This window comes from Diplodia corticola (genome assembly GCF_001883845.1).
Source record: "Diplodia corticola strain CBS 112549 chromosome Unknown scaffold52, whole genome shotgun sequence".
In the NCBI taxonomy this organism is placed as follows: Eukaryota; Fungi; Ascomycota; class Dothideomycetes; order Botryosphaeriales; family Botryosphaeriaceae; genus Diplodia; species Diplodia corticola.
The window spans coordinates 211,082-225,413 of NW_017971531.1; the positions used below are offsets into that span (position 1 = coordinate 211,082).

The 14,332-nt window shown below is 58.6% G+C and overlaps 7 protein-coding genes across 7 annotated transcripts; 3 read left to right on the forward strand and 4 right to left on the reverse strand.

The window, feature by feature from the left end:
* Nucleotides 1-427: 427 nt before the first annotated feature.
* BKCO1_5200074 (endochitinase 2) lies at nt 428-1,384 on the reverse strand (the record flags this gene model as incomplete). Its single annotated transcript, XM_020277092.1, has 1 exon — nt 428-1,384. The coding sequence occupies one exon, from the start codon at nt 1,382-1,384 to the stop codon at nt 428-430; it is 957 nt and encodes a 318-aa protein (XP_020127402.1).
* Nucleotides 1,385-2,368: 984 nt separating this feature from the next.
* Nucleotides 2,369-3,858, reverse strand: BKCO1_5200075 (enolase; the record flags this gene model as incomplete). The annotated part of the gene is made up of 4 exons (XM_020277093.1): nt 2,369-3,164; nt 3,224-3,563; nt 3,616-3,672; nt 3,735-3,858. The coding sequence occupies 4 exons, from the start codon at nt 3,856-3,858 to the stop codon at nt 2,369-2,371; spliced, it is 1,317 nt and encodes a 438-aa protein (XP_020127401.1).
* Nucleotides 3,859-4,688: 830 nt separating this feature from the next.
* BKCO1_5200076 (26s protease regulatory subunit s10b) lies at nt 4,689-6,043 on the forward strand (the record flags this gene model as incomplete). Its single annotated transcript, XM_020277094.1, has 4 exons — nt 4,689-4,908; nt 4,975-5,361; nt 5,413-5,869; nt 5,923-6,043. The coding sequence occupies 4 exons, from the start codon at nt 4,689-4,691 to the stop codon at nt 6,041-6,043; spliced, it is 1,185 nt and encodes a 394-aa protein (XP_020127404.1).
* A 574-nt stretch (nt 6,044-6,617) lies between these two features.
* BKCO1_5200077 (pantetheine-phosphate adenylyltransferase family protein) lies at nt 6,618-7,265 on the reverse strand (the record flags this gene model as incomplete). Its single annotated transcript, XM_020277095.1, has 3 exons — nt 6,618-6,682; nt 6,791-6,917; nt 7,068-7,265. 3 exons carry the CDS (start codon nt 7,263-7,265, stop codon nt 6,618-6,620), a joined length of 390 nt encoding a protein of 129 aa, XP_020127403.1.
* A 423-nt stretch (nt 7,266-7,688) lies between these two features.
* On the forward strand, nt 7,689-8,120 carry BKCO1_5200078 (endoplasmic stress-associated ramp4; the record flags this gene model as incomplete). Its single annotated transcript, XM_020277096.1, has 2 exons — nt 7,689-7,959; nt 8,059-8,120. 2 exons carry the CDS (start codon nt 7,689-7,691, stop codon nt 8,118-8,120), a joined length of 333 nt encoding a protein of 110 aa, XP_020127400.1.
* Nucleotides 8,121-9,017: 897 nt separating this feature from the next.
* Nucleotides 9,018-10,443, reverse strand: BKCO1_5200079 (exs-domain-containing protein; the record flags this gene model as incomplete). Its single annotated transcript, XM_020277097.1, has 4 exons — nt 9,018-9,106; nt 9,161-10,172; nt 10,243-10,292; nt 10,353-10,443. 4 exons carry the CDS (start codon nt 10,441-10,443, stop codon nt 9,018-9,020), a joined length of 1,242 nt encoding a protein of 413 aa, XP_020127399.1.
* Nucleotides 10,444-11,172: 729 nt separating this feature from the next.
* BKCO1_5200080 (uncharacterized protein) lies at nt 11,173-11,599 on the forward strand (the record flags this gene model as incomplete). Its single annotated transcript, XM_020277099.1, has 3 exons — nt 11,173-11,404; nt 11,451-11,498; nt 11,556-11,599. 3 exons carry the CDS (start codon nt 11,173-11,175, stop codon nt 11,597-11,599), a joined length of 324 nt encoding a protein of 107 aa, XP_020127370.1.
* Between the last annotated feature and the right edge of the window lie 2,733 nt (nt 11,600-14,332).

Genomic DNA, 14,332 nt, shown 5'->3' on the forward strand with positions numbered 1-14,332 from the left:
CCGACGTCATCCATTCCCCCACCGCTTCATTAAGATCGCACGCCGCCACATCTCAAACGCCACCGTTCGTGATTTCTGCGTCTCAGCGCTCTCTGTCAAAATATCGGCATCGCACAAAATGTTTCCCTTCCGTTGATCCTTGAGCACAAGCTCCGCATAAGAAGGGAGTGTAGAGAATGATATAAAAATGTATTTTCCGAAGAGAAAGTCCTCCCCCCAAAAAAAGGAGTCGAAAGGATTGAATGAAGTATCAATACGATGCTCAAAATGTAAAAGTGCCAAGAGACAGGCAAAAACAAGAAAGACTCGATAGGGATGGCCAAACTGCGCGACAGGTTCCTCCTAGACGCCGTCCAGACGACCCGATGGGAAGAACCCCCGGGGAAAAAGAAGGGAAAATGAGCTGAACAATACCTCGCCCGTGGCGCTACAACAACAACAAAACCAACAGCGCACCGCCAGCCACGCTGCCCAGCAAGCCAATCAAGCCAGGCCGTTCGAGTCCTGCCGCCGCATCCGTCGCGGGTTGCGGCAGAGAGCTTGACGCTGCAGGGAGTCCCGAAGCCGATGGCGAGCCGGACGGCACCGGCGTCGAGTGGGAGCAGACTCCTCCCCCGGGGCAAGTGGCGATGGTCGTCGTCGGGATGCCTCCACTGGCGCTGGCGCTGGGCGACCCGGTGATGATCGAAGTCGAATGTGTGCACACGCCACCGGAGGACATGGTTCCAGGGCAGACGGTGACAACAACAGTTGTGTCCAGCACGGAGGATGGGCCGACCGAAGTGGCTGGCGAGCCGGTCACCGGGTTGGCGGTGCCGGTGCTGCCCGATGAGCCCGGGCCGGGACCGGGAGAGCCAGTGAGCGAGGACGTGACGGGTGTGCCGGAACCGGAGGGCGGCAAGATGGTCAGGTCGGATGACCCGCTTGTAGGTGGGGCCGCGCTGGTCGAGCACGGAACGGTGAGAGTCACAGTGGCCGGGCCGCCATCAGATCCGCACGATCCGCAGACGGTTACGGTGGTTGTAAAGCCAGGTGGGATCGACCCGGTGGTTGTTGCTGCCGGCCGAGCGCTGCCGGTGTAGGTCTCGGTGACAGTGTAAGCTGTTGAGGTCAGGCCGCCTGTGGGGCACACCGTGACATAGGTGGTAGTGTAGATGGTGGTGTGGATTGTTGGCAAAGGAGTGCTGCTGGCGCCTTTTTCGGTGCACGTTGTCAAAACTTCCGTGACGACAGGTGGTGGTGGTGGTGGCGTCGTCGATGGAGTAACGCATGGCTCGTAGCTAACGACGGTGATATAGCTGGGTGCTCCTAACCCCCCAGGGGCTGAGCTCTGTGCCGATACGCCGACTCCTGCCGCCAGAACAGCAAGCGCTGCTGCCTTCATGTTTTTTTTTTTTTTGGGAACTTGGCGTGGTGGAACAGAGAGGCGATCGCAAGCAGTTATTAGAATACGTCGAGTATTAATGAGGGAAAGAAGGTTCTGTTGGAGCGAGCGACAATTGGGTTCGTAACGATCGATGGTAGCAACAAAATGCAAAAGTCAGCAAGGAGAGTAGATTCGAGCTGGTAGAGACCGTAAGAACGGATGATATATAATCGCTTTCGGTTGTTGACTGAGGTTGGAATGTTTTTGTCTTGGTAATAACCTGGTGTTCCACAACCAAGACTTCACGCCTGGAACAGATCAAAAAGAATGTAGCGTCTTCCAGATGGGAAAATCGACGGAGAAACCTTGGAGGGCAAGGTTCCAGGATGTTGCTCGTCAGGATTCTCATGTCTTCGCCGTCACGCTATTCGGGGCAGTGAGAACCAAATGTTTAGCCATCTGTTTGGAAGGGAGGTTTTTATCTCAGCTGAATTCTTCGCTACCAAGCCTGGAAGCTTAGCATTGCCCATCTGACTCGACGAACGCGATTTCTTTGCCGCTTGGCTTCTCAATTTAAAATCCGTTTTCTTAGCCAAGCATTCCAGCCGTGATGATACTACTGTGGTAACAAAGAAGGTTCCTAGCAGACGCCGTAGTGCAAACGGTGCTGCCAAAGCCATTATCGACTGTACGAATCGGATGCAACAGGCCCAACAGTTTGGAGGGTGGGGGGAACAGCGACGGGCTGGTCGGCTGCAGGACAATCTCGCCCGTGGGACACTAAATGAGAGCTTTGATGAGTGTTGGCACCGTAACCGCATTCACTGCGCCTCCTGTTGGAATGCTCTATGGCAGGTTCCGGCCAGCAAACGACACCCAGCGAATAGAAACCACGTTTGGAGATTTTGATTTGTCTGAAAGTAATTGGGAGTATCATTGTTCAAGTATCTTTTTCTTTTCAGCTCGTTGCTACTAGGAAATTCGTAACCCTATGCTTCGCATTTACAAGTTGACGGCAGTGCGGAAGTTCTTGCCAGCGTACACGGCCTGGCTGCCAAGCTCCTCCTCGATGCGGAGGATTTGGTTGAGCTTGGCGAGACGCTCGGAGCGGGCGGGAGCACCCGTCTTGATCTGGCCGGTGCGGAGACCGACGACGATGTCGGCAATGGTGACATCCTCGGTCTCACCGGAACGGTGGGAGACCATGACGCCCCAGCCGGCAGCGAAAGAGTCCTTGGCGGCCTGGACGGCCTCGGTGATGGTACCGATCTGGTTGACCTTCAGGAGAAGGGCGTTGCAAGCCTTCTGGTCGATGGCCTTCTTGATGAAAGTGGGGTTGGTGACGGTCAGATCATCACCGACGATCTGGAAGTCAGAGGTCTTGAAGAAGTAGCTCCACGCCTCCCAGTCATCCTCAGCGAAGGGGTCCTCAATCGAGACGATGGGGTACTTCTGAGCAAGAGCCTTGTACAGGTCCGCAAGCTGCTCGTAGGTGAGCCACTTGCTAGGGTCGCTGTCGGGGTTCTTGAAGTCCAGATCGTACTTCTTGGCGTCAGTCTTGTAGAACTCGCTGGAAGCGACGTCCATGGCAATCTTGATCTGGCCGGTGTAGCCAGCCTTCTCAATGGCGTCGGAGATCAGGTCGAGAGCCTCCTCGGGGGTCTGGATGTCGGGGGCAACACCACCCTCGTCGCCGACGTTGCCGGCAGACTGGCCGTACTTCTTCTTGGCGAGGGACTTCAGCTGCTGGTAGACCTCAGAGCCCTGGCGCATGGCCTCGGTGAAGGTGGGAGCCTCGCTGGACATGGTCAGCCAATGCTACGCTGGGGGGAAAGGGGGGGTGGGGGGAAAACGCACCTGGGGACGATCATGAACTCCTGGAAAGCGAGACGGCCACCGGCGTGGGAGCCGCCGTTCAGGACGTTCTGGAAGGGGACGGGCAGGACGTAGGGCTTCTTGGTGCCAGCAAGGTCGGAGATGTGGGCGTAGAGCGGGACACCCTTCTCGGCGGCGGCGGCCTTGGCAACGGCCATGGAGACACCGAGGATGGCATTGGCACCGAGCTTGGTCTTGTTGGGAGTGCCATCAAGGTCGATGAGGAACTTGTCGACCTTGGACTGGTCCTTGACGTCGATGCCCTCCTTGATCAGCGCAGGGGCAATGACATCGTTGACGTTGGCAACGGCCTTGGTGACACCTGGGACAGAAACGTCAGCCATTGCATCGGGTACAGGGTTGGGGATACATACCCTTGCCGCCCCACTTGGACTTGTCGCCGTCACGGAGCTCGCAAGCCTCGTGGGAGCCTAGTGTCACCTGTCAACAACAGCGTCTCCGGAGCCCCGGAACCGGGCGGCGGGAAGCATACCAGTGGAGGCACCCGAGGGGACGATGGCGCGGTGGAGGCCAGTCTCGGTCACGATGTCGACCTCGACGGTGGGGTTACCGCGAGAGTCGTAGACGGAGCGGGCGTGGATCTTGGTGATGGCCATGGTTCTGGAGGGTGAGGGGTGCAGTCAGCGGAGGGTGACGATCAAGGGCCAGCGGCGGCGGGCAGGCAGGCTATATAGACGGCAGGCAGCCGCGGCGAGTAATTTAAATCGCTATCAGGGATGACATTCCGCGTGATGTCAGATGTTCAGACAAACTCTGTGTCGAGAAAAGCGGTCCCTCTGCCGATAGCGCTGAGCTCCGGCGCACGGGTTGGGTAGCCAGATGCTCATCCGACTGGCGTCCCAGCGGAGCGGCGTGGAGTTTGGGGCGGCAAGGGGCGGATTGGCTTACCTGGAGCGGTGGCGGATGGCGGAGGATGCTTGGTGATGGATGCAGCAGCGCAGTGGTGAGGAGGACGGAAAGCGTTGAGGGTTGGCGGGGTTGCGCAGAAAAGGTGTGCAGCCCCTCCACGCCAAAAACGGAGCTGGGACCATCGCCTCATTCGCCGCATCATCCCATCGAACCCTAGGGCCGGCAGCGCCACCCAGTGCCCGGGCCACCCCAGCGCCAGCGGATCGATCCTCCTCACGTGATACCCGGTGAAACGCTGCCCCGGGCGCCGGCCGGCCTGAGGTGCCAGCTAGCGGCAGCCGGCGCGGCTGGAGCTGTGTCGTAGCTGGCGCGGCACCTAGCTCGACACCATACCTTGCCCACCCGTTCCTCCATCACGCCCTGCACGCCCTGCACGCCCTGCACACCTTGCACGCCCCGCCCATCCGCGCCGCCTCGCCCTGTGCATCGCCGCAGGCCCACCGTCCGTTGCGCGAATTTGTCACCCCAGCCGCCCACCCGACTCTGCTCCGCCGAGCCCGCCCACCCGCCTCCCATCATGAGCGGCACCGGTTTGGACCCCGAGCGCGAGCACGCCCTGGACGAGTACAAGGCCAAGCTGCTGGAGTCGAGAGAGTGGGAGGCCAAGCTCAAGGCCCTGCGGCTCGAGATCAAGGGCCTGCAGCGCGACTACGACGTGTCCGAGGAGAACATCAAGGCCCTGCAGAGCGTCGGCCAGATAATAGGAGAGGTGCTGAAGCAGCTGGATGAAGAGAGATGTGCGCTTCCCGCCGCCCCCCGCCGCCTCCCGATGCTTCCCGCCGCTCTCTGCTAACGGGACGCAGTCATCGTCAAGGCGTCGTCCGGTCCGCGTTATGTCGTCGGCTGCCGGTCAAAGGTCGACAAGGCCAAGCTCAAACAGGGAACCCGCGTTGCGCTGGACATGACGACCCTGACAATCATGCGCATGCTCCCTCGCGAGGTTGATCCGCTCGTCTACAACATGTCGTTGGAGGACCCCGGCCAGGTTAGCTTTGGTGGCATCGGTGGCTTGAACGAGCAGATCAGAGAGCTGCGCGAAGTCATCGAGCTCCCGCTGAAGAACCCCGAGCTCTTCCTCCGCGTAGGCATCAAGCCGCCCAAGGGTGTCTTGCTCTACGGCCCCCCCGGCACGGGCAAGACGCTTCTGGCGCGTGCGGTGGCGAGCAGTCTGGAGACGAACTTCTTGAAGGGTGAGTCGGAATCGTCCGCGCTAGAGATGGCAGTGGCTAACAGATTGGCAGTCGTTTCGTCCGCAATCGTCGACAAGTACATTGGCGAGTCCGCCCGTCTCATCCGTGAGATGTTTGGTTACGCCAAGGAGCACGAGCCCTGCATCATCTTCATGGATGAAATCGACGCCATCGGTGGCAGGAGGTTCTCGGAGGGTACATCGGCAGATCGCGAGATCCAGCGGACGTTGATGGAGCTGCTCAACCAGCTGGACGGTTTCGATTACCTCGGCAAAACCAAGATCATCATGGCCACCAACCGGCCTGACACTTTGGATCCTGCGCTTCTGCGCGCCGGACGTCTGGACAGGAAGATCGAGATTGCTCTGCCCAACGAGGTTGGTCGCTTGGAAATCATGAAGATCCACGCCGCCAGCGTGCAGTCGGAGGGAGAGATCGACTTCGAGAGCATTGTGAAGATGAGTGACGGCTTCAACGGTGCTGACTTGCGGAACGTGGTCACTGAAGCGTAAGTACTGCCTTTACCGCATGCCGCGCATGCCGTCACTGACATGGATACAGTGGCCTGTTCGCCATCAAGGACTACCGCGATGCCATCAACCAAGACGATTTCAACAAGGCGGTGCGGAAAATGGCTGAGACGAAGAAGCTGGAGGGCAAGCTGGAGTACCAGAAACTCTAAGGGTGCTTGTGTGACGCATGTCCTTGCTATGACCAGCTATATTGCGGCCGGCGTTTTTCTCGTGGAGAGGTTCGCGCACCAAAGGCATGGACTCGACAATCGCATGATAGAAGCCGAATAGCGCTGTAATATATGATGAAACCCCCTGACCAGCCCTCTGCTAATCGTGCAGTCTTGGGGAACTTCAAAGTCGGAAGTGCAGCAATGCTAATATTTTGCAAACTGATACCCTACATAGTTTCGAGATACGGAGGCGCTATGTAATTGGCCTCGCGCTTCATGTGGCGTTCGAAAAAAAAAAAAAAAAACCACAGGCTGTGCTCGGTGCCTGCAATTCTATTGAAGAGTAGCCATAGTGGTTGTTAGAATTTACCGCATCACCAATAAATGATCACGGACACATGACGCATGGAACCGGAAGCCTTCTAGCGTTCAAGAGCTCTTTGACCGATCCCCATTTCCTTCTTTCCTCCCTCGACGGGTCGGAAGCACTTGAAGCGGCGTGCTCCGTCGGGAGCGCCTACACCACGGCAGTGCAGACTCGACGTTGGCAATGGACGAGCTATCAGATAGCTCACTTGCCGTCCTTCTTCGCGCCGGCAGCCTTCCTGACCTGCGCCTCCAGCGACGCCATTTCCGCTGCATTTTCCCCAAGTTGCAAATCAGTTCTGATTTTTCATTGCCCTGTGAAAGCGACCAGGGACTCGGTCGCCCGGAGATACACTCGTCGCATGGCAGGCTACGCACCGGTTTTCTCTTCTTTGGTCTCCAATGTCTCAAGCTTCAGCCAGCCCCAGTATAACACCTGATAGGTGACGAGCGCGCCGAGGAAGACCTTTGCGACAGGAGCGCCAAAGTCGCGGTAGAAAGCTCTCTGCACGCAGACACGTCAGCGCGGAACCGGTATCGACGTATTCCCCATTGACTCGTTGGATGCACATGGCAACGGAAGTAGAGACATGGATCCATGGCGCGGTGTTCGGCGTCTGTGCGAGCGTGGAAGCAAAGCGAAGGCCGAGCTTACTTGCGCATTCGCATACGTGGAGGACTTCTCCTGCTTGGGCGGGGTCGGTGGCTGGTACGATGAAGAGCGCCTGCCTGCTCTGAGGCCCAATGGCCACGGGGTCCTGCTGGCGGCGGCGGCGGCGAGAGCGGAGGTGGTGCGATGGGGCAGCAGCGGCGGCGACAGGCTGGCCACGCGCGACACGGCAGTGCCGATCATGGCGTCGGTCCAGGCAACCTCAGGATTGCAGAATATGACTCCTCGATGACAGGCGACGTTGGCGGTGTTGATGCCGGCGGAGAGGGGGGTCAGGCAACGTGGTCTTTGGCGGAGCTGTAATAAAAATGGTTCGTTGCGCGGCGCGGGATTGAAGCTCGCCATCCTCCCTCCGCATCTGAGACCCACGTAGCCACATTGAGCAACAACCACGGCCGTTGCCTTCGTTGCAAGCTTCGACGACACGCCCTATACACCTCTCGCCCTGAACCGTCGATCCTCCAGACGTTCCCAACCGTGCTTGGAAACGCGCGCAGCCGGCTCCTCTCGAGACCACCTCCGCGCTCCCGCCGCAACCCTTCGCACTAGAGCAACTCACCCTCAGCTCTCCACCGCCCCTCTCCACCAACAATGGTAGGCACAAACATGCAGTTGACTCCCAGCCTCCGTGGACACAATGGCGCAATGCTCCCCGGTCTTTGTCCAACAATCCCCCCTCAAACGCGCGCTCCCCCTTCCCTCGACCACTGCTCTCTTCCAGAAGCTGACGTCCGCCCCTCGTGCCAGGCCCAAACCCCGCAGCAGCGTCTCGCCAACGAGCGCTTCGCCAAGTCCGAGGCGTCCAAGCGCGGCAAGCCGCAGGCGACCGTGAAGAAGCAGGAAGTGCAGAAGAGCCCGATCAGCACGGGCTGGATCGGTACGTGAGCACCTCGAACCCACTCGCACCTGCGCTCTCCCCAGAAGCGCGGGCTTCGAGCACGGGTAATTGTTTCTGACTCGGTGCCTCTTCATCCAGCTGTCCTCGCCTTCATCCTCTGCGGAGGAGTTCTCTTCGAGCTTCTGCGCCTGTTCTTCTAGATGACGGCAAACTAGACCTTGGACATGCCACACAGTGAACGCTTGCCGGCGCCGAACATGTCAAGGAATGGGAGCGAGAGGAGGCAAAACGTGCGCGTACTGGAGGACTGAGGACGAAGAGACGGGGAGTACGTGAATCTGGATACCCTAAAGCAGGAGAAGGATGGGGAGCGAACTCTGCTGTGTGTGATAATGGGCAGAGTCTTGAGCGGTCATGCGCGCTCCGTTCAGGTAGGGCGCACCAGAAGTGCGCCGCCTCCTTTCTTTTTCCGAAGTTGAGGGGAAGGCCCTCACCTTTGAGCTTTATTTCTCTTTTCTTTTTGCTATATCTTTCTTCTGGGACCAGGGAGTTCAGTGGGCACCGTCGATTTCGGGGAAATAATCTTATTCAATCTTCACTGCTTTCCGAAAGTATAGAGTGTGAAATAACAAAAGGACGGGCACAAGGCGATGTCTGCATATGAACATCCAATTCCGTGTCTACTAACCAGCGATCTTTCGCGACGGGTCTACAGGGTTTACAAAAATACATCCTTCGCAACCGTACTCCGTTGGATACTGCGCTCTACGTACATTGGTAGTCGAGACCGATGTTTGATGACTCTTGCGTAAACTCAGATCTGCATCTGCGTCCTGGCGTTTGCTCGGTTGCTCATAGAACGAGCCTATATGCGCAAGAGGATATGTCGGGATGGGGAACCCTTTGCGTAACCCACCATGGTGCCAGCTCAGTTTGGTCAAGTGGCCGAAATCCTTGAGGCCTTTGCTCCTTGGTATCACAACAGCATACAGAACGCCTCCAATTAAGAAAAGAATACAGGCGCCTCAAGTACCGGCGCGATCCTCCCATCCTCCACACGTACATACATACAAGAACAAAACATGGCGGCCCAGAAATCAATCGTCGTCGTCGAACTTGTGGCCATTGTGATGGTGGAAGTCACTGAGAAGGATGTCGTCAGGCGCTGGGCCGCGATTATTACGGGCTGGTTTGCAAATTAGCAACAGCGAATAAGAGCGGGCTGATTCGGCGGACTTACTCCACTCGGTTTCTACTCTGAAGAAGATCCAGACCCATCTCCTAAAAACCTCCAAAAGTTGCATCACGAAAATGCCACCCTCGAGATCGTTGAAATGGTCCAGATGCGGGCTAAGCTTGATGCTCCAGGTGCACCTAAGGAAGAAGTCCACAACGACCACCGTGTAGTACATCTGCGGGGCATGGAACCAACGTTGGTGACGCAGGCCCCACGGATGCTCGGGGTTGCTCCGCTCGGAGGAAAACAGCGTAAGGTCCCAATCCTTTGCGACGTCCCAGTAGAATGAGTAGAACGAGTTCACTAAGACCGCTGCGAGCCAGAGGCGGAAAAGGCCGGCCTCGGACATGCCGAAAGAGGCGGGGTCGTAGCCGCGCTGTAGGGCACTGAGGATTATGACCGGGAATGCGCTGGAGTACTTGAGCGCGTTGGCCAGGTGCTGGCCGCCCCAGCCGTGGGCTCCAATGCTGCCGCTGCGCGCGTTGGTGCGGCGCACGCGCAGGAACTCAATCAAGCACTGCCGCAGCCGGATCAGACTGGGAATGCTGATGATGAACGGCACCCAGAAGGCGCCGCCGCAGCTGCGCTCGGGCTTGCCAGTCGAGTGCCGGGAGGACGAGAACATCATGCAAAGCGTGACGAAGAGGTCGCCGAGCACTTTGGCATACGACGTCAGAGCATCAGCCATCAAGATGTCACCGAACTTTCCGTCCTGCGCCTCGGCGATGCCGCCAATGCTGATGCGCTTGAGGGTTGCCATGAAGCGGAAGCGGCCTGACCGCGAGAGCGAGTGCCAGGGCAACACTACGCAGAGCACCATGACCACCAGATAAAGGTTTGGGAGAAGCTCCCAATCCACGACGCGCGTAGGGTCTCCATGTGTGATGGTCCAGAAGAGAAACAGGGAGATGAGCAGCGGGATGGTGAGCAGCGCGGCAAGGCGATAGGTGGAGAGATGATGGGGCGGGTGCGTTGCAGACGGGCGGCCCGGGTATTTGATCAGGGACGGGACATCCTGCACACGGCCACCGTCAGCGAGAAATGCGGCGCGCGGCGCGCGGTGGGCCAGCGGGTTCGCAACGTACAATGCGGATGAGGAACAGGTAGTGGAGATTGGCCCCCCATGCCCAGACGCCTGCGGCAGAAGTGAGTACAGACTGGTTTCCAGAAAGCATTGCTAGCGCTCACAACCAACCCAGTACTATGATGACGGCGACGCGGTAGGGCAGCGGTAGCCAGCGCGTAAAGGAGTCCAGCTCCGGCTCGACGTGCGGGTCTCCGTCCATGGCTGCTCGTCTCGTCCGATTACACCGCACCGGCTTGGACACTTGGGCGCCTAGGGCAGCGCATGCAGGACGAGCGACTCGGGCGGGCGGCGTGGTGGTGCGCAGGTGGGAGCAGGGCAGGCGACAGTCAAGGCGAGGATGCGAACATCGTCATTTGCGACGATTGGCGATGTCCACGTCTCCAGGAGCCGGCCAGCCCTACGCGCGGCGGCACCGTTTCTCCGCGCGCTGCGCTCCGGCAGGGATCCCTTGCCGCTTGACGCCTGCGCGCATCATCGGCGCCGCGCATCATCGACGCCGCACACCACGATGCGAAGGCGCGGTGCTGATGCACTCCATCTGCATGTCAATCGGAGCCCTCCGGCGGGGGCTGGTGGGCGGATGAGCCTCAATGCGCCCTGCCATTATTGTTCCTTCATTGGGCTGGCGGCGTCTGCGCGGGGCTCAGGCGCGACTGCGCTACCCGTTTGTATGACGTTTCGAACGAGTGCTTAGGAAGGTAGTGTCCGCACGCGGTCGGGTGGTATCCCTCGCTGCGTATAACGCCAACGCTCCGGAACATATCTCACCTACCTACTGCATTCCACCCCGTCCTCGTTTTCCTCGCTCTCCTCCGACCTCGCAAGTGAGCCCAACCATCTCCGCGCCGCAGTTGATTCGCGCCGCAACAAAGCTGCCAGCATATCAGAGCTTCATCGTTGCTTCCCCCAATCCTCCAATTCATCTGCAATGGCCAATCTGCTCAGAAACAAGGCTGTCTGGGCCGTGGGCGGTGCTCTCGGCGTCTTTTACATGGTGCCCAAGTTCAGCGGCAACTCGGACAACGTCTTCGAGACTCCTGGAGTCCAGAACATTGGTGAAAGATGGTCTGCCGGTGGGGGAACCCCTACACATACGCCTGCTACCGCAACGAGGAGAGGCGATCCCCACGACACCGAGAGCCCGCGAGATGGACCCACGTGTATGTAACCGAACCACCGGCTGCACGGCAGAGCTGACAGACGCAGCTGTCAACACGGAGCATTTCAAAGAAAAGCTTGCCGATCAGAGAGTTGGTGAGGTGTGTGGATGAATCTCCACTTGTCCGTGACTATCAACTGACGAGGGTATAGCCCGGGTCGATGGCCAAGGCCTGGAATACTGCACACTATGGTAGGGCTGATCTTTCCCATCTCCTTGCATCCGTGAAAGGTGCTCGCTCTCAAACCTCTCAAGCCGTCGGGGGCAGTGTTTGGCAACACAACTGGAAATTTCAGGAGCATGCATTCTGTCACACGCCCAAATACTAAGCGAACAATTGAATGGATCATGCTAACACCTGTCCAGGACAAGACAGGGGCAAATGAGCAGACAAGAACCCGCCGTCGTGTTCCAATTCGCCTCACGCTGCGTTCCACGGCGTACAGGTCCCTTCCAAGTGCGAAGTGATTTCCACATCCTGAAGGGAGGCCTATGATCTATGACAGAGCAAAAAATCCAATCAGTTTCAAAACGATGACGGTCCCATCACTCGATTGCTTCAGACGTCGAAGAGAGTAAATCTCTATTCGAAGTAGACGTTTGCGCAAGTTGCTGAATGCGGGCTATCCGAAATACTTGGGATCGAGGCGGCAAAAATGGTTGGCTCAGTGAATAACTGCACACATCTTTTCCGCAGAACCTTTGTCGGAATTTTGCGTTCATCAGGTACACACACAAAATTAGCCGAGTCCCATATTCACGCTCGCTTGGATTGCATGTGACGGGTCACTCTCTATTTTCCCACGGCCTATGTAGGCAATAATACCTCGAAATCTGGAAGGCCGATCGGGCAGCAGATAGGGTGGCCCAGGGCCGGTTGGATACGAAGTCAAATGACACAGTGCTCTGTTGTCCGATGCTCAGCAAAATCGCTAGCGAAGACAACACCCTGGTCACAACTTGGATGAGAGCATGGGGTCGTCTGAAACCCGGTCCGCAAGAGCATCGGGACATTGGATCCCAGCGGTTGCGTGGAAACGAACCCCTTGAACACGTTCTGCTACAATACGCATTCGACAGGTGATGATGGTGCAAGCATGCACGCCGACAGCGAGGCGGAACCCACAGCAGATGGTACCGCAGATGGGATAATGAAGGGAACATATGAATTTCGGTAGACATGAGGAGAGAGATTAGGGTATGTCGCGTGCGGAGATTGGTCGAGGATTACATGGATTATATCCTATGGAAATGACACGGGACGTAAGCTCTTGTCGGATGCTTTGAAAACTGTTCAAGCAGAAATGCTGGATTATCGCACGGTGACGCACACAAAACATAGTGATCTCGATGGCATGCTGCGCAACCCCCAGGGTGGTGGATAAGCATGGCCACACCCACATGGTCGTCAGCCTCCCTAGGCCGACCGTGTGGTGAGCGTCAGTGCGTTGCCAGGGCTGGTGTCAGGTAGACCAATCAGACCGTGGAGGCAACAGTTGTGCAAAGGTCGCCAGCAGTCTTCAAACCCACTCTAGCCACGTCGACGCCCGGCCAAGCCCAGATTTGAGGACGTGCAAAGGAGCAAAGGAGCTGGCTGCCCCCTTCAGCGGCCTTTTCCGTGGCCGAACGGACCGCTCCCGCCTCAGGGCGTGCGAACCATTCTGGAAGCATATTCGTGACCGCCATGCCATCTCACAGCATACGGACGCTCGGACGTCCCAGCGCCTTTTCTTTTCCCGGTCCATGGAGAGTCGGAAACGGCAGATGTCCAGGCGAAGGCGCGCGTCAGGCCCACCACGCAGATGCCGTCATTGCTAATGAGCGGGCCGTCTCCTCGGTTGCGCAGAGTGCAGAGGCTAACAAGAGACGCGCCAGAGTCATCGGCCACGGCCTCCCGGCCAACTCGTCGGCCAACAGCCGGCATTCGACAGACGGCTCTCTGGCTAGTCTCCAGATCTCAGCCTCGCGTTTGGCAGTGCCGATCTTCGGCCGATGGCAGTGCAGCCAATCCTCGTCCAGAAGAGCAGCTGGCAACGCAGGTTTTCCCGCCCGTCTCAGGCAGGTTTCTGCCATGTCCAGGAGGCTGGGAGCAGATCAAGTGAACCATGGTTCCGAATGCAGAAGGACGCGGGGAAGGCTGGCATGGCAGAACGGCGCGCGCGATAAGAGAGCGGCGCCGTTGGCAATACCTAATGCTGCAGTGGTTGCGGGCGCCGGGGCTGCGCTGATGTCATGGCGTGATGGGCGTGTGAGGGCCGAGGACAGCGCAGTCGGGTGTGGGTTCCATGTGGAGGCGAGCGGCAGGAACCAAAAGCTCAAAAGTCCTCAGCCACAGGTGCCACGGTGCGGCTGGGAGCCCCCGGCCACCGGGCGACTCGGCCACTCGCCGATTGCGCCATGGCGGGCGCTTGACTGGGCGCAGGCGGCCGCGTTTGAAACGGCCAGGCTTCGGCGCGTCGAGTGGTCGAGTGGCCGAGTGGCACCCCAAAACCAGTTCGCCCCCTTGCGGGCTGCAGATGAAGGGTGAAGCGGGCTTGATCGACGATACAGAGGCGACGTTGCGCCGGGATGTCTGCGTGTCTGGGCCGGCCAGACCGCAGCCGGGCTAGCGCGCGAGAGCCCGGGGGCGGCCACCTGCGAGGCTGCGACCAAGAAAGAGCAAGAAAGACCCATGCACAATCCAGTGCTCGATGAGATGAAGAAGGCGCCCTCCCCGCCCAGCCCGCCGCCTCTCCTCCGCCGCCCACTCCTCTCGCAGCAGCAATGGCGCTGGAGCCGTCCGGATTCCTGCATTGACCCGTGTGCCGCCGCCCGCCGCCCGTCTCCAGCTGGTGCTGCTGTTCTTTGGGACCGCCGCCCTGCCGGTGCGCGTGTCATGCACCGGGGCGTCGCCTAATATATGCGGTTGAGATCGAGGAGGTTGAAGCAA